Genomic DNA, 19536 nt, shown 5'->3' on the forward strand with positions numbered 1-19536 from the left:
GTCGAGCGGCTTTAAAACACTTATAACTCGTCTCACGTCTTATAATAGAAAAGGAAAAGGATGCAGCCACGTCTTACTGATCCTGACCTTAACCCGTCTTTACGTCTTTTATACGTCTTTCCGTCTTAATGTTAGGGACACGCCCTACGTTAAGTTAAGATTTTTTTTCTACTATTTAAGATTTTCCCGAAAACGCGTCTCTTTCCCGTATCTCATTTCGGAACCTTCAAGAAGACTGTCCACTGATGTCCCCTTTCGTCATCGCCGATGTCACCGTTAAAGTAAAAACTGCCACCTAATCATAACACATCGATAAGGAGCGTTCCCGGAGCCTGAATGAGATCATTGTTTATTGAAATGGATTTCGAAAGAAAAATAATATTATACGTATAAATTAAATAACTACGAACCTAAAACTAATTTATCCTACATCTCTAACTAGTACCATAAGCAAACTTGTTGAAAACTGTATAGTATATAAATTTTTTGAACAGATTTGGATCTAAAACACAATATGCATTTAAATAGAATATTAGCACGGAGGACGCATTGTGTGGGGTAGCTGAAAAAAGTTTTAATCAGGGTGGAAAAACTTGATTAAAACTCCTGATTGGGAATTCCAGAGACTCCATAAATAATTCATTTATCTTATGTCTAACACACTGAATATTCAATAAAAAAAGTATATTACTAAATAAACTTACCCGTCTAACTGGGCAAAAACGATTTTAAAAAAAATGACATCAGCTAGAGAGTCGGTTCCCGAATGTAAATTAACAATTTCCTCTAATTCTTCTTTGGTATTATCGGGCCAATAGTGGAGCCGATTGGAATAAGTCGAACCGGGAGGGTACAACTAAAAAAAAAATTCAATTCAATTAAAAAAGCTTTAAATAATTTTTAGGTTAACTTTACCAAAGGGAAATGGCATTTAATACATAACATAGGAACTTCTGCGAGGTCCCGCGTCAATTCTCTTAAATATTTATAGGAGGTGACACATTTAAACCCATAATCGACTGATTGCACTTCCACTTCGTCGGACGAACAATCCTATTGAAAAAATATTTAAATATTGCAAAAAAAAATAATAATAAAACTCACTATTTTCCAATTTAGGACCCTCAATCTGAACCAGGATTGCTCTTTTAAGACGTAACCGCGACAGAATTGTCCCAAACTCTCTCTGGCCATTTGTTTCGTTTTGAATGGCGACTCGCTCTTGCTGAATTTTGAGTCCAATTTATGACGAATCCTAATAACGCCCGGAAATATTAAATTTGATACCTCTTTTAGCTTGAAAATACTTACATGTCCTCATTAAAACTGTTCGTGTCGTTGCAGACTTGCAGGTAAAACTCTGCGGGCGAGACTATGTGGGAAAAGACGCAAATCGCACCAATCGAAGGTAGTTCCATGGGGTTTAAGGCTAAAATGTTCATTTTATTCAGCGTTTTCATAGACATATTTTGTGTATACTAACTATATAGTGACGTTCGAGTCTTTGCAGACTTTTTATGGGATTTATTGTTAAACGATCTCTCTGAGGAGCTGGAGCTTAAAACGTTTTTTATCACTTTCGTTGCGGGCACAAAATTCAGTTCTGGTACGTCGTTTCTGATTTTGTCCCAAATTTCTGCGTTACGGTCATGACTAAAAATTTAATCGGCTATTTTATCTATTTTCTTCTCTAATTATAAAAAAAAATGTGGGTTTATACAATTAAAACTGATGAAAAGCGGGTTCGGACCTTGAAATATACAAAAAAAATACCGTTTATTCTGGGCCAATTTTTCTAATGCAGATTTGGTTGTACGATGGGGTTGTTCTGAACTGATTACTTCAGTTTCGTTGCTCGTTAACCAGGAAGATACTTTGTTGGAATTTTCTCTTTCCGATGATGGTGAATCACTACTGAATTCTATGAAAAAAAAATGTACAAAATGAAATAAAATGTACAAACAGGTTAGTACTTCAAATATGGAGATTGATTCAGATGTAAACTTTTAGCATTTATATGGAGAAAGTAATTTTTACATTCTTTATATCTTATTAGAATTAATTCACTCAACTTTTCCAGAGTTTTTGGAAATGGAAAATGTTGGATATTGATTTTATAATAATGTAGGAATCTTCTTTACAGTTTGTTCCGTTAGTTCTGTAATGTAAGCAGCGTGATAATTAGATTAAATCATAGATGGGGGGCAGTGTACTAAAAATGAACTTTTATATTCTGTATTAACGAGTTGGCAACACAGTGTTTTAAGTCTTTTTACGTTTTTTTTTCATTTATTTTTGTAAACGTTTAGTAAGTTTTCTCGCGTTTAGTAAAAGTTTGACCATTAAATCCTTTTGCAATGTACGCTTCCGAGTTTTATTTCAATAAATAACTTTAAGAGTTTATGGGACCAGTAGCCAGGAGTCGGTTTATCGCGGCAAAAGGATTATGGTAAAAAGTAAGCTGTAGACAGTTTAATAGTGCATTCCTGTTTGGGTGCAAACTATTCTGAGTCGTCATTTTGTGTTTGTCTGGAGAAATAGCAGACTGATGGCTGGACAAAACCATAATACAGTGCCAATCCTGGAGGCGAACAATTTCAATAATTGGCATTTTAGAATCAATACTGTGTTGAGAAGGGAAAACTGTTTAGAGGCCATACAAGTAAGTCAGCCTAGTGAGGAGGCTCCTACAACAGAAAGAAATGAGTGGCAAAAGAAAGACTATAAGGCTCAGTCGATTATTGCCCAAGGAGTATCAGATAAGCATCTGGACATAATAAAGGACTGCACAAATGCAAAAGACCAATTAGAGGCCCTGAAGAATGTTTTTGTTAGGTCTAGTTCCTTTACAAAGCTGTCATGTTGGAGAAACCTTCTCAATTTAAAGACTCATACAGGTGAGAGGCTGGAAGATAATTTTTTTGAAATTTGACACCATTATTCGTGAGTTGAGAGAACATGGATCTGACTTGAGTGATAGTGACAAGGTATGTCATCTTTTATTATCTTTGCCACAGCAGTATGACACTGTAGTCACAGCTTTGGAGACTGTGTCAGATGCTACTTTTGATTTTGTGAAGGCGAGGCTACTCGACGAAGAAATGAAGTTGAAATCCAAAAGTGTCGAAGAGAGTGAAATTGGTTTGCATGTAGCTGGTAAAACTTGTTTCATATGTGGCAGTCCACAACATTTTCAAGCCCAGTGTCCGAAGAATAAGAAGCGTAACTTTAGAGGAAGAAGCTACAGAGGTTTTAGAGGTAACCATAGAGGTTTTAGGAGTGGAGGTCAAGCTCATACTCAAGAGAAAACAAAGGGGGCTAAACAAAAAAAAAAGAAAAGACTTCACATTGCAATGTGAGACCCAGAATGGGTTGTATGTTTTATCTATAGATAAAATAGTTGAGCCACATATGTACCAAACCCATATATCAGTGGAGGGCTTATGGCATAGAAGATTGGGCCATGCAAGTGGTGACTCGCCTATGCAGCTTGGATTGTCAAAATGTGACAAAATATGCAGCAGTTGTATGGAAGGGAAGGCGACAAGGTGCCCATTTGGGGAGAATAAAAGGGTCACCAAAGCGATTGGAGATTTAATGCATAGTGATGTATGCGGACCAATCACACCAGCCACTGTACATGCTGGTAAGTACTTCCAAACTATATTGGATGATTACTCACATTTTTTGATTATCAAAGTATTAAAAACCAAAGATGAGGCTAGCTCAAATCTTATACAGTATGTTAAAGATCTTGAGAGGCAATATAAAGTCAAGGTCAAAGCCTTTAGATTAGATAATGGAGGTGAATTTATATCAAGAGATTTCCAGAATTTTTGTAAGAAAAATGGTATGTCTTTAGAGTACACAATGCCTTACACACCTCAAGAAAATGAGAAAGCCGAGAGGATGAATAGAACATTACTGGACAAGATTAGGACTAAAATCATTGATGCAGGTATTTCAAAAACCCTGTGGGATGAGACATGGTAGGAATGACCTAAGCAAACTTCGAATTTTTGGTCGTCGAGCTTGGTATACCATACTACCTAAAGGTAATAAACGGGATGCAAAAGCCAGAAAGGCCATCATGGTTGGATATTGTGGTGGTGGTTACAGACTTTGGTTGCCAGAAGAGCAGAAGATTGTGAAGTCCAGGGATGTAAGGTTTGACGAGAGCATAATGGAGTACAAAGACCATGGACCTGAAAGGAATTCAAAGAAACAAGTATACTTACCTGAGGAAGAAGAGGAAGATGAGAGACAAGTTAAAGTGCCAGAACAAATTCAAGAGACAGAACCTCCTGATCCTGATGAAGCAGCAGCTGATGAGAATGCCGGTGGTAGTAATAATATGAAGAGCATTTACCCTGGAGTGAAGAGGCTACAACAAGGAGAGGTAGGACTGTTAATAGACCCAAGACTTTAGCCGATTATGAGCTATACAGTGCTTATTGTCTGCTAACAGCACTTCCAGAGGAACCAAAAAGTTTTGAAGAGGGCCTGTAAAACAGCAGACTGGAAAGAGGCTATTCAAAAGGAAATCCAATCTCATTTAAATTCTGAGACATGGATCCCAGTCGAATAACTTCCTGAAGGGCAAAAAGCCATCGATACAAAGTGGATTTTTAAAATTAAGGAAAATGGTGTGAAGAAAGCGAGGTTAGTAGCGAGAGATTTCCAGGTACCTTATAATGAGAGCGATGATTTTAGTTACGCACCCCTGTGTATACTAGCTACCATAAGATTACTAATTTCAGTGTCATTACAGTATAACTGGAAGTTATACCAGATTGATGTGCCCACAGCTTTTCTAAATAGATTTTCAGAAAATGACATATACATCAAACCACCCGAAGGATTGTTAACAGAGTCAAAGTGCCTAAAGCTAAGGAGAGCTTTGTATGGATTGAGGAATGCTCCCAAGTGCTGGAACATGAAGTTCAACCAGGTCATGACAGATTTAAATTTTACAAGGTCACAACACGATTATTGTCTCTATGTGAATGGACCAATATCTTTAGCATTAATTATTGGACCAGATAAAGAAGTTAAACAACTTATTGATCACTTGTTCCAGGAATTTAAGGTTAAACTTATGACAGAAGTTAAAAGTTTTCTTGGAATGGATCTAAAAAGGGAGTCAAGCAGTGTTCAAATAACCCAAAGAAGAATGATTAAAAGGTTGCTAGAAGAGTTTAGAATGGAGGAGACATGAGCCATAGCAACTCCAATGGAAGTAAATTTTCAAATAGACTGTAGTGGAGAGGCAGTGTTGGAGAATGTTCCATACAGGCGTTTGGTGTGCAGTCTAATGTATTTGTCCTTAGTAACCAGACCAGACATATCCTACAGCGTATCTTATTTGTCAAGATATTTGGACAAGCCAACTGTGAGTGCATGGAGAGCAGCTAAGCGGATTATCAGATATTTAAGCTCCACTATTGACTATGGACTTGTGTTTGCCAAATCGGACAATGAACTGATAGGTGTTTGTGATGCCGATTGGGGAGGTGACCATCTGACTCGAAAGAGTGTTAGTGGATTTGTGTGCTTTCATGGGAAAAATCTGATAGCATGGCATTCACGAAAACAAAATTGTGTTGCGAGTATATTTCTGCAGGACTGGCAGCACAAGAACTTGTAAACCTCAAAGGTGTGCTCAGTGATTTAACACATGTAAATAAACCAGTGCTATTAAATTTAGATAATCTTAGTGCCATATCTATGATTAAGAATTGTGAGAATTTTTGGTTGTCGAGCTTCGTATACCATACTACCTAAAGGTAATAAACGGGATGCAAAAGCCAGAAAGGCCATCATGGTTGGATATTGTGGTGGTGGTTACAGACTTTGGTTGCTAGAAGAGCAGAAGATTGTGAAGTCCAGGGATGTAAGGTTTGACGAGAGCATAATGGAGTACAAAGACCATGGAAAAGAAGGACCTGAAAGGAATTCAAAGAAACAAGTATACTTACCTGAGGAAGAAGAGGAAGATGAGAGACAAGTTAAAGTGCCAGATCAAATTCAAGAGACAGAACGTCCTGATCCTGATGAAGCAGCAGCTGATGAGAATGCCGGTGGTAGTAATGATGAATATGAAGAGCGTTCTTGAAGGGCAAAAAGCCATCGATACAAAGTGGATTTTTTAAATTAAGGAAAATGGTGTGAAGAAAGCGAGGTTAGTAGCAAGAGGTTTCCAGGTACCTTATAATGAGAGCGATGATTTTAGTTACGCACCAGTGTGTAGACTAGCTACCATAAGATTACTAATTTCAGTGTCATTACAGTATAACTGGAAGTTATACCAGATTGATGTGCCCACAGCATTTCTAAATGGATTTTTAGAAAATGACATATATATCAAACCACCCGAAGGATTGTTAACAGAGTCAAAGTGCCTAAAGCTAAGGAGAGCTTTGTATGGATTGAGGAATGCTCCCAAGTGCTGGAACATGAAGTTCAACCAGGTCATGACAGATTTAAATTTTACAAGGTCACAACACGATTATTGTCTCTATGTGAATGGACCAATATCTTTAGCATTAATTATTGGACCAGATAAAGAAGTTAAACAACTTATTGATCACTTGTTCCAGGAATTTAAGGTTAAACTTATGACAGAAGTTAAAAGTTTTCTTGGAATGGATCTAAAAAGGGAGTCAAGCAGTGTTCAAATAACCCAAAGAAGAATGATTAAAAGGTTGCTAGAAGAGTTTAGAATGGAGGAGACATGAGCCATAGCAACTCCAATGGAAGTAAATTTTCAAATAGACTGTAGTGGAGAGGCAGTGTTGGAGAATGTTCCATACAGGCGTTTGGTGTGCAGTCTAATGTATTTGTCCTTAGTAACCAGACCAGACATATCCTACAGCGTATCTTATTTGTCAAGATATTTGGACAAGCCAACTGTGAGTGCATGGAGAGCAGCTAAGCGGATTATCAGATATTTAAGCTCCACTATTGACTATGGACTTGTGTTTGCCAAATCGGACAATGAACTGATAGGTGTTTGTGATGCCGATTGGGGAGGTGACCATCTGACTCGAAAGAGTGTTAGTGGATTTGTGTGCTTTCATGGGAAAAATCTGATAGCATGGCATTCACGAAAACAAAATTGCGTTGCATTATCCTCGATGGAAGCAGCGTATATTTCTGCAGGACTGGCAGCACAAGAACTTGTAAACCTCAAAGGTGTGCTCAGTGATTTAACACATGTAAATAAACCAGTGCTATTAAATTTAGATAATCTTAGTGTCATATCTATGATTAAGAATTGTGAGAAGATCTTTATGTAAAAGGTGTTTTATTAATAAAATATGTAAGCTCTAATGATAATTGTGCTGATATGTTTACGAAATCATTAGGAAAAGAAAAATTTGTAAAGTTTAGGTCTTGTGTGTTAAACAAATGTTATTAACTATAAGTCTTTTTACGTTTTTTTTTTAGTAATGGCCGACGACGCCGACGTGTAATCATTTATTTTTGTAAACGTTTAGTAAGTTTTCTCGCGTTTAGTAAAAGTTTGACCATTAAATCCTTTTGCAATGTACGCTTCCGAGTTTTATTTCAATAAATAACTTTAAGAGAAAAAACACACTTAAAGCACATTCATGTTATTTTCGGGGGAATTTAGTGACTCAACAACTGAAGATTTAGAACCTGAAGATCAGCTGCTATTGTAATCCACAGAGAATCATCATCTGCAAATAGTATAGACTGAAAAAGTATCGGTTCCTGCAGAACTCCCAAGGAAATCAAAGCAGTCAGTTCTCACAAATACTCGCTGCTGTCGAGCTTGTAAGTAGGAGGAAAACCAAAACAAGGATTTAAGTTCCTAGACTTTTTTTTTTATATCTTTCCAGGGATTTAAGGCTTCCCTTAGATCAGTTAGGCTTTTAAATTAATTTTCAAAATTATTCCAAGCGATTGGAGTCCCTTTTAGTATCCCCCAGGCATTAGAATTAATTTATTCACTTTTTCTAAGGATTTAAGGCTTTCCTTAAGTTTTCAAGGCAAATCTTCTAGGCGTTGGTAATAATTTTTTTATTTATTCCAGACGTTTGAACTAATTTTTTAATATTCTTTCACTTCCAGGCATTTGTAACGATTTTTCATGTAATACCGGACTTTTGGAGTCTTCTGTTTTTTTCCAGGCATTAGAATTAATGAATTCACATTTTCCAAGGATTTAAGAGCTTCCTTAAACCAGGCAAGACTTTTCGACTTTATAAGATTAAATTTGATACTTTATTCCAGGCTTTCCAATTAATGAATCAAGTTTCTTCCAGGATTTTGGAGTCCTTTTTTGTGTCTGGCATGCATAAAAAAGATATTGTTTTATTTTCCAGACGTTAGAATTAATTTTTTCACCATTTTAGAGTATTTTTCTTAACTAAGGTTTTCTTAACTGAAGCATAGTTTCCAGGCGCTTGAACAGGTTTTTTTAATTATTCCAGTCATTTGGGGTCGTTTTTTTTGTATTTTTCAGGCGTTGGAATTGATCTATTTAAGTTTCCAGGAGCATTTTCTTTTATATTATCCCAGGGATTTTTGGTTCCAAGTGCCTGGACTAATTTTTAATATTCTTCCATTTCCAGACACTTGGACTGGGTATTTATTTTTCATTCCTTCGTCCAGGCTCTTGGAAGTAATGTTTTCATTTTATTACAGTTACTTTTTTTATATTTTCTAGACAGTTCGTGTTTTTCAGACGTAAGAATTAGTTTATACACATTTTCCGGAGATTTAAAGTTTTCCTCAAACGAAGGCGAGACTTTCAGACTTTGAGAATCGTTCGGAATTCACAGACACTTAAAAAATTGTTGCTCTACTTATGTATGTACGAACTCTACTTACGTACATACATAAGTAGAGCAACTATTTTTTAAGTGTCTGTGTCTGTAAGTACCATAAAACTAAGAGAAGCTGGTTAATATAAGAGGAAGTCTGCTAAAAAGCCCTTTATATCTGGAAAAAATAGAGAGGCTATACTTCTCTTTGCTATAGAACATGTAGAATTGGTCTTTTCAAAAATGGAAAACGGTACTATTTTCCGATAAAAGTCGTTTTTAAACTTTTTAAATCTGATGGAATTTCTTGGCTGAGGCGACCAATCAAATATACAAGAGCTACTGTGAAGCATATGGAGGAGGTGGAATTATGGTTTGGGAGTGTTTTTCGGGGTGTGTCATAGGTCCACTAGTGAAAATAGAGAGGATAATGAACCGTTTTGTATATTGTGGCATTCTAGAAGACCACATGCTTCCATTCGCCAAGGATAAAATGAGTTTAAGATAATGATCCCAAAACACACCTCCAAATTAATAAAAGATAGGTTTGTTACAAATACCATCCACGGATTGCTTTGGCCAGCACCTAGTCCCGACCTTAACCCAATAGGGAACATGTGGGATGAAATTGACAGAGCCATTCATAAGAAAAAAACCATCAAACTTGACCAAACTGTATGAAGAAGTCCAAAGGGACCAGTGGAACTCTGAACCTCAAGATTAAATTAATAAACCTGTGCACATCTATGAAAATTCGATGTTTAGAAGTTATTAAAGGGTATGCCACCAGATATTAAATAAAATTACCAAATTATCAATAATTTAGTATTTTCGTTAGTTGCTCTATATTTGACCTTTGAGAATTACCAAAAATATATTAGGTTTTTATGAAAAATTTAATTATATGTTTCCTGTATGTATTATTACTAGATAATAAAAGAATTATTATAAAATGAATGTATTCATCCGTGATTGGATTAACTGAACTACAAAAAATACAATTTTAGAATGATACTGAGGATATTAAAGAACTGAGACAAAGATATGTCCGAATAAGTCAAGTCAAGACTTTGGCTCTCACTGAGAATATTCTCATTTCTTTTTACAGAAAAACAGAGACTTTCTTATAGCAATAGGTAAAAATTGAAACATCTTACCAATCAGATCCTTCTGAGCCCCCATTTGTTTCTTAACAGCCCCAGTACTCTTTACCGGCAGCTCATTATTTAACACTTGCTCTGGAACTACACTCGCTTGCTCCACACCACCATTATCCCTATCCACTTTAAATGCATTATTAATTAAGATATTATCTGTTTTAATGTCCTTGGCTTGCTCAACACTCTCTTTCACTTGCTCTTCATAGTGGTAGCGGGCCTCCTGGAAATGCTTATTATATTGAAGAGACAACTGATTTAAATCTTCTAACCCTAATTTCTCTTTGAGGTACATCATGTTCTCTCTGACCTTTTTCAGGTCTTTATTATCATACTCCTCGGGGATTTCAGTTGGGGGAGCCAGTTGCGATAAAGGGTGACAATATGTGCTGGTGCTAACAGTTGAAACTGAGTCACATTCTTCTTGAATTAATGAAGTTGGTTTGACTCTTGTAGCCATAGACTTTTCTTGGGTGCTTTTAATGATGGTGTTGCAAATGGCTTTCAAAGTGGAGTCATTTAAAGGCTTTTGGAAATAATAACCATTTTGCGCTTGGGTATTTGGGACTTTTGGGCCCTCTTCTGTTGCTACTGGCATACCTTTAATCACGTCAAAGCCTTTATAGTAATCTTCAACTTCTTGAATGTTATGGCCAGAAGTTTCTAGTAAATTCTCTTGAGGTGGTTTCGAGTTTTCTGGGATACCTTCACACTCTAGATATTTAAGTATGGTGGAGTTGAGTTCGGAGAATAGGGCCAAAGATTTTGTAAGAAATGTAAGCAATTTCTCTTTTTCTGATGATGGGGTTTGGGTTTTAGTTAGAGATTCAACTTGATTAGTGGCCTTAAATATAAAATGTTGTATTTATTAGACTTTGGTTTTATGTAATAAACTTACATGCTTAATAATCCTATATACATTATCTGTGAGATAGTCTCGCTCCTCAGTCAAATGTTGGAGATACTGGTTTATTCTTTTGGAGTGTTTATCTTCCATTCTTTCTTATTTTTGTGAATATAATGCATAAAAAGGTGGTGAAGGCCCTTGAAAACAATTTGATTATATATGATCCACCTTAAGGTTTCAATTTACATAGATAAACATAAATTATTCAAAATATGAATATAACTGATTTTTATGATAAAAAATTTGTATATTTCTGTACATTTTATTTGAGGTTAGGCATTAGACAACCACAGAACACAAATATATAGACAACGAAGATATACGTTATAACCAATTTGGGTTATGGTCTTCTTCTTCTTCTTGTTCTTATTGATGGCTTTGCTGCAAGGCAATTGCCAGCTCGATTTGTGTGGGGTCCCTTGTCGTCTGGCTCGGAACCATTAAGGGATCTCCCGACTTATTCTCAGACTATAAGCCTTGTTCTTTGTATCTTATATAGAAAATAAGAAGAAAATATATTGATATTCTATGATCAATAAACGTTTTAAATAAAAGCTAAAATGGAGGGCATTAGTAGAACAACAAAGGCAAGAGAGGAAACATGAATATCACTAATACAACTAAGGATTCAGGAATATGCGGGAAATAAGCAGGTTGAGCTTTAAAGTTTGATTTTATTTTTATTTAGGAAATGCATGATTGTTTCTATAGTTTCGCTATTTGACACATTAAGTATATCATGGATGGATAATGGTGATAATTTCATTCTTTGAACAAAAATTTTATACATGTCCATGTTGTCTATAGAATTTAATGGACATTCAAATAAGATGTGATTTAAGTCATCATACCTTCCACAGTCACCTAAAGGATCATCTTTGATATTTATTTTAAATAGATGTGAGTTAGTAAGACAATGACCAGTTCGCATTCTGATAATGGTGGTGATGTGTCTTCTATCTACATATTTAATATTGGCAAACCATCTTTTGTAGGGGAAGTCAAATTGAATTTTACTATAATTATAATGTTTAGTCTCAACTAAATATTTCCATTTGTTTGAAAAGTTATTTTTTATTTTATTTTTGAGTATCTTAAGAATATCATTTATGTCAATGAGCATTTTTCTGGGGACATTTAGGTTGGATCCAATCTTCGCCAAAGTATCCGCTTCTGAATTTCCCAGTATATTTTCATGACCCGGTATCCAGGCAGCGTATTACCATTCTTTACTATTATACAGAGCAACTGTGCTCCGAAACGCAGTGGAGAATGGCTTAGCAAATACGCGTATGCTTAAATGCCATTATTTACTGCGATTCAGCACATCGCCCAAATCGTAATACTCTCAATCGCAGTAAAATTTGGAAGTAATATAGTCGCGGTATTTAAATACCAATTTTTACTGCACCCCAGCCACTTAATTAAATTTTATAAGTTAGAATATTTTTACTGTATCACATTAAGGAACGGATATTTCAATTTGCTTTCTGCAGTCGTCATTAAAGAAAAATGATGCATGATAATCCAAAATAAAATAGCACATACAACAGTAAACATTTTATAATGAAATATAATATCTATTTTTTGTAAATAATAATGAGACTACCAAAATAAGAAAATTTATTTTTCAAAGAAATACGTACATATTTGAAATATCGTTAATTATAAACAAAATATTAAATAAACACAAAATATTTTTTTTTAAGAAATGCGTATATTTGATACATCGTTATTATAAAAAAAATATTAAATAAACACTAAAAGTCTAAATAAAAATAATTTTAACATATTTTTTATAAGTTTAGAGCTGTTTTCTCGTGGGGTCCTTTGGCTTAAGACTATATGTCACAGTTATCGATCGTGAAAAAATCAACTTTTTAAAACAACACGCTTATAGTATACAGACTGTCACAGATAAGATTTATAAGAGGACAAATGGACCAAAAATTTAATTTTTCGGCATATTTTATAAAAATGTTTGCTTGCAAAACAAATATGATTCACAAAAAGAAAATTTGGTTTATTTGTACAGGGCTCGCAAAAACTTCAAAAACGTGATTTTTTTTCCCGAATAAAGTACCATTATTTTTTTGTTTTAAAGCAAAATGTCATAGAAAAATGTATTTAGAATAACACTTTCACTAAAATAATGTTATTTTAAAATTTAAAAGGCAGTCAACATTTTGGGAAAACAAGAAATATTGAATATGGAGAGGGAGCGCTTGAAGAGTAAATTATTAGATTTTATTCTTATTTGTTGCTATTTCAAGCTTAATATTATTTTATTTGTAAAATTAAAAATTAATATTTCTGAAAATCATGTTTTTGTTGTTTTTGTAAACCCTGTACAAAAAAATCAAAATTTTTTCTTTGTGAATCGTATTTATTTTACAAGCAAAATTTTTTTATCAAGAATGACTTCTTGCCAAGAAATGAAATTTTTGGTTCATTTGTGCTCTTTTAACCCTATCCGCCGAGGATAGTCTGTATATTATTTTGTTACGTTTAAAAATCTATAAATGTCATTTAAAATTTAAAGTTTAATGTCTACCGTGTGATTTAGCATTTGAGATATTTTCTGTGATAAAGAGTAATACGAGAGTTTCGTTTACGTTTTTTAGTAATTGCCCGTTTCTGAGTTGAGGGTCTTCCCGACTGAACTCTCTTGGCTCCAGAAGTAAGGCCTGGTCTTTTTTTACGCCTGCTAATTGATCCAGGTTGCACTCCTATATTTGCGGAATATCGCGTTTTTCTAACTCCATTCAATTTTATAATTGAATTTGTTAAATCAACAGATCTATTTTCTGTAGCCATTTTTGTAAGCCTTATGAAATTTATATTTATATTTAGCTCTTCAATAGCGGACAAATGTTTCTTTTCAATAACTTCGCCATCTTCCGTTTGCGTAATGGTTATTGAAGATATCTCATGATGACTTTCTTCTTTATTGCTGTTATTATTTTTGATATCACATTCCTTAGAGCTAGCATCCATATTTTCAAAGAAATCTTCAGAAACGTCATATCCGAGACTTAGCTTAGCAAGTGTTTTTTTATCATTTGTAGTTAATAACGGAGCATTTTTAAAAACTATACCACATTTTTCTTGAACAGCACAAAGGTGTTTACAAAACTTACCGCTAGAGCCATAAGGACAGTCGCACATTGCTAAATCGATATCGACTGTGTATATTAAAGATTGGTCTGCATTACTACTTACTGAATACATGTATTCATAAATTTTTTCTACATTCATATTTTGAATTTTGCCACAAAATTTCATGTACAGAAAATTATTTTTCGTTGATCGATTATTGGCAAATAATAAGAAGAGTAAGAATAAGAGTATTTTATGGTATGACTCAAAAACATTGACTATAAAATCAACTAAGGCTCACATATTAAATGCTTTGCATCGTTGGAAAACGATGTCTTTGAATCTGCGTATTGAAGATTCTACGAAATTGTTTGTGTTGTTCCCCCTCGTCATCACATTTTTTCTAAAACACAAACACCATTCTTCCTTTCGTAGCCAAAATTTGTTTACATAAGTTTTTAGGTCATATTTCTGAACGATACTGTCATTCATAAATTCATTAAAATAGTCATTGGCCTCTTCAACTGTTAAAGCCTACATGATATGTTGAAACAACTTTATTACATATCTTCGGTTTTCTTTCAGAATGTTATTGTGGCTATCCCACAACCAACGCCAGAAATCCTGGCAAACATGAAAAATGCAAAGATATAGAATAGATCTTTCATTTTCCGACGTAGAAAATACAGATAATAGAGCATTTCTTTCCGCTGCGCTATCGTCTGTCATAAATACTTGTGGATAAGGGGAATTACCAAAAGAGTCTTCTGGAAGAGTTTCTTTTAATAAATTGAATGCTAGGGAATAATTTGCTTCGGTTTGTGCGGTGTGTATGATGCAAGCCAATGGTATAGCCCCAATTTTTGAAGCACTAAACGTAAATGTAACGCACGTATTAGTCTGGTCGCAGGAACCACTAGAGTCTACGAATACTACTTCACTGGAAAACCATTCTTTATGTGCACGTATTAATCCCTATATTGGATAGACTTCTTTTGTAAAACGTTTAACACACTTAGCTCGTCACGTCCTCCAAAATTAGTAGATCGATTCAGAGTATTACGATTTGGGCGATGTGCTGAATCGCAGTAAACAATGGCATTCAAGCATACGCGTATTTGCTAAGCCATTCTTCACTGCGTTTCGGAGCACAGTTGCTCTGTATAATAGTAAGGAATGGTAATATGCATCCAGGCAAGCTGGATGTCAAAGCCCTTTTCATTGGTTGTACTAATTAGTTGCTTTGTTATGATAATCCAGCGATCTATCCTTGCAGATAAAAGATTACTTCTAAGTTTTGTAACTGCGCTCAATGAATCCGAAAAGATGATAGCTTTCTTTATTTGTTTTTCTATTGCAGTTTTTACCGCATCATAAATTGCAATAATTTCCGCTTTATAGATGTTGAGACAGTCTGGTAACCTTGATGAGAATTTATAATTTGAACTGGGAATGGATATTCCGAACCCTATCTATTACCCTGTTTAGAGGCGTCGGAAAAAATAAAAGTATATCCTTTCTCTTTAAACTTGTTTGATCTTTCAATGAATTTTTGGCTTGTTGAAATGTCGCCTTTTCTTATGTTAAGGTTAATTAATTTTAGGGGTGTAGTCAATATTTTAAAGTTGCATTCGTAACATGGGAAGGTTGCTCCTCTACTGATTAATTTAATATATGGTCGAAACTCCTGAAGTGCCAGAATTAAATAGGGAGTTTTATCCCGTTGCCAGAATTCCGGTCTATGTATTAGCTTTATTCTGGTATTATTTAAAAGCTGTGTGATGGGGTGATTTGTAATAGTTAATAAACGAACTTCGATATCAGTTTCATAGCTAAAAGTTTTCTTCTGTGTTCCAAGTCTATCATGGATGCCTCTGCTAATAGTGCTGCTCTGGGGGTGGATTTCATGCATCCCAAACATATTCGCAAACCCTCATAGAATCAATGTTGCCAGGTTAAAAATTTAAAAATCACCAGATGCTTGGTCTAAAAGTTGCCAGATTGTGTAAAAAATCACCAGAATCTTTTTTCTACTTTTTAATGAGGTGCACATAGGCTGATTAAATTAAAACACAGGTAAAAATGATGTTTTCAAAAAAATATTATATTTAAAAAAAATATATATTCTTAATACAAAAAAAAACAAATAATTATTTATGGGACATTATTTGAAACAAAAATATAATTCTCAAAAGCACACAAAATAACGAGACATATATTATTATACATAATTATACTTAAATCATAGGTAATATAGTAATATTTTTATTTGTACATTGTGTTATTATGCTTTTTAATAATATCCGTACTTACGGGAAAGTCAAAACAACTAAAATTATTTGACGTTATTAACCTTTTGCTGTGAAAAATCCCACTTATGGTTTTAGAGCCTAATCGATTTCTCGTTTTTGTTTTATTTAAATTAATTTCATAAAATAATCGTTCAACACTTGCACTGCCATGCGGCAATGTAAATAGAACATTTATGAAATTTCTTAGTTCTGGAAAAAGAAAAGTATCATCACCTTTATTTTCGTTACATACCTCGTTCCAAAAGTCAATTTCGCTTAGAGCAAAGTTAAAGTTCGAACACTTTAATTCTCTAAACTCTCTGTCTAACATATTGATATCTTTTACTTTATTTGGAAACATAAGACCTAAGGAAGCAATGCTGTCTGTTTTATTAATGCTTCGAGGACTTAAGACAGTTAATAATTTAAGAATTTGTACTTCACGAGATTTAAAAGGAAAGCGTTTATGTAGTTGATTAGCTGCCTCAATGTAAAAATTTAAACATTTTGTTTTAATACTATTAATAACGGGTGTTACGAAATTATGCTTAGTTAATTCGATAGCTACTTTAGGACCTAGATAAATTTGGTCAAGTGGAAGAAAATGCTGTGGATCACGATACTGAATATTTTCTATATCTATGTTTTGAAGGTATTCTGGTTTTAGAAAACAACTTAACAAAAATTTAACAGCACTTATCATCCGGGGATAAAGATTATATATTTTGGGATTTTCAGATTGAAATTCTAAATTGAGGTTGGTAAATGTGGGTAATATATATTCTAAAAATAAGATATATATTTTGTTTAAGGGATTTTGAAGCAAGTCATTAATTTCTGCTGCTCCTGAGGCATTGTCGAAGGCTTTAATTCTAAAATAATGCTGAAGAGCGTCATATTGCTCAATGAGTCGAGAAACAGCAGATATTAATAATAGCCATCTTGTTTGAGCAGCATGTATTATCTTGTGCGGTTTTACATAAAAAAAAGCTTGAAATTTTTGCAGTTCTGATTGTCTTTTATAGCTTTGATGCATATAGGCATAGACACTTCTTATTAGCTTTTCTGGGTCATTTGGTAATTTTTCACATGCATAAGAGGCACATAAAGCAAAAGAGTGACAAATACATTTCATAGTATATAAATCTGGGATATCATTAGTTAAAAGAGTTTTGAACGAATTATGTGCCCCTATCATTGCATTTGCCCCATCCGCTGCAAAGCCAACTAAATTATCTTTATATGGAATTTCATTTGCTGTAAAAAAAGTTACAATAATTTTGTACAGATTCTGCGCCGTTGCACTTTCAACTAAAATGAGCCCAAGAAATTCATCTTTTATTTCAAAATTTGTGTTATATCGTACTATAATGGCCAAATGTTTTTCCGAAGAAACATCTGTTGATTCGTCAATCATCATTGAAAATTTATTTACTCTAAGTTTCGCTATAAGGCGATGAAAACTTGTCTTTCCTAACACATTAATAATAATCGCAGTGCATTTTGTTCTGTCGCAGGTGATTTTTGATATTTGATTAGGCTCCATACCTGACAGGCAAATAGACTTAATAAGCTCAGTTAAATGGTCAGACACACTAATTGCTAAATTATGTTCTGCAATGAAAGATGCAATTCGAACTTCATTTTTTTTAATAATTTTAGCTAATGGCACAGAGAATATTTTTTTTGATAAGGTAGGCTGTTTACGCATAGATGTGATGTTCGCAATATGTTTTTTTGATAAACTGTGCTTTTTTACTGCCGCCACTCCACCTATATAATCTTTAACACATATGTTACATTTAAAATAATGTATACCATTTGAACTAGGCACTATCCATTTGCCATAATCCTTATGGCCCTCCCACTCGGCTTTATATTTATGTTCATATATTTTCTTTTTCTTACTTCCAGTTTTTTGGTCAGGAGCAGGCATATCCGAATCCGAATCAGATATTGGCTCTACGTCGGACTCGTCGGATACATTAGGTATACTTTGTTCTTATTGTTCAGGCTCGTCTGCACTTGGTCCTGGCAAAGGAACAGCTGGTTCATCTTGACTAGGTTTCTTTCGAATAAGAAATTTATCCATTTTGTTTTGTTGTTAATGCTATAAAAAAGGTTTTTAATGTAAAAATGCATTCCGGAAACACATTTTTTACCAATAATTCACATATTTAAAAAAAATATATGCATATTATATGGAATCAGTTAAATCATAAAAAAATAATACCTACCTTAAAAAAATTGAAAACTAACAAAATGATAATAAAGCATAAACTGATTGAACCACAGAAACTATTGAATTATCTATGTATGTATATCACAAATAATCACAATACAAATTGAGTATTTTTATTAGAAATTTGATACGTAAACAACATGCAATCTGCCTTCAAAGTAATTCGGTCGGCAAGTGGCGAAACCCGCGAAACTGGCCAATGGCGATGCAGCGTAAATAGATCTAGGGAATCCCCGCATGCAAACCAATCAGTCCAATCAGTGATACAGGATACTCAAAGCCGAGTTCGACAACCCGACGCGCGACGGAAAGCTCTCGCAACGTAAAGCTCGATTTAAAAGGTGTAGCGGTAAGAATGCCGTATTACGTAGGTACGATATTCGGATTATATTTAAATAAGTAATTTAATTACAGGTACGTTTTAAAAAAAATCACCAGATATAAGGGATTTTAAGAAAGTTTTCACCAAATCACCAATTTGACTAAAAAATCACCAAATCTGGTGATTTTTCATCAGACCTGGCAACATTGCATAGAATACAAAATCTAACATGTTAAGTACCGTCCATGTACCATCCAAGTACCATGTACCGTCCAAGTATACCCCCTCAATATTATTCTATGGTACCGTCCCGTTACAGGGTTATGGTCTATCAGGTCTATGGAAGAATCAATAGAGGTTATGTTGGATAAATAAAGTTACACTGACATAGAAATTCTATAGTTTGGCTCCGACATATGAGAGAAAGAATAGGAGCCAATTTGGGCAAAAAGCAGGTTGAGAGATAAAAGAGTTCGTTCCTTGTTTGTATCTCGTTATCTGCTATAAAATAAATGGTTACACCCATAGAGCTTTTTATTTGCATATCAGCTGTCCATACATATTTTATAAAAGAGTATGTATAGTTGTGTATAGTTTTAAAACTTTCTGAAAGTATCTAATTCTCTTAAAACCTCTACATTTTGAGCTTTCCTGAAAAGGCTCTAAATTTTAATTTTTTTTTTGGCTTAGTACATATCGATATATATCGCGATATATTGTTGCCAT

At 34.2% G+C, this 19536-nt stretch overlaps 1 protein-coding gene across 3 annotated transcripts in view; it reads right to left on the reverse strand.

Annotated features, from left to right (window-relative positions):
- LOC126749349 (uncharacterized) overlaps positions 1-11149 on the reverse strand; it is a 41542-nt gene extending 30393 nt beyond the window's left edge. The window contains exons 1-8 of one of the 3 annotated variants that reach the window (XR_007665090.1): positions 10848-11149; positions 9950-10793; positions 1774-1921; positions 1484-1653; positions 1312-1429; positions 1105-1255; positions 916-1053; positions 705-856 (exon numbers count right to left, since the gene is read on the reverse strand). Coding sequence is in view for 2 of the 3 variants with exons in the window: in XM_050459046.1 (XP_050315003.1) it covers positions 705-856; positions 916-1053; positions 1105-1255; positions 1312-1429; positions 1484-1653; positions 1774-1921; positions 9950-10793; positions 10848-10946 (1820 nt within the window). In the remaining variant the exon portion in view is untranslated. The remainder of the gene's footprint in view (positions 1-704; positions 857-915; positions 1054-1104; positions 1256-1311; positions 1430-1483; positions 1654-1773; positions 1922-9949; positions 10794-10847) is intronic. The other 2 variants (XM_050459046.1, XM_050459117.1) reach the window with 2 other exon arrangements.
- Positions 11150-19536: the final 8387 nt, after the last annotated feature.

The sequence above is a fragment of the Anthonomus grandis genome, chromosome 1 (genome assembly GCF_022605725.1).
Source record: "Anthonomus grandis grandis chromosome 1, icAntGran1.3, whole genome shotgun sequence".
Classification (NCBI taxonomy): domain Eukaryota; kingdom Metazoa; phylum Arthropoda; class Insecta; order Coleoptera; family Curculionidae; genus Anthonomus; species Anthonomus grandis.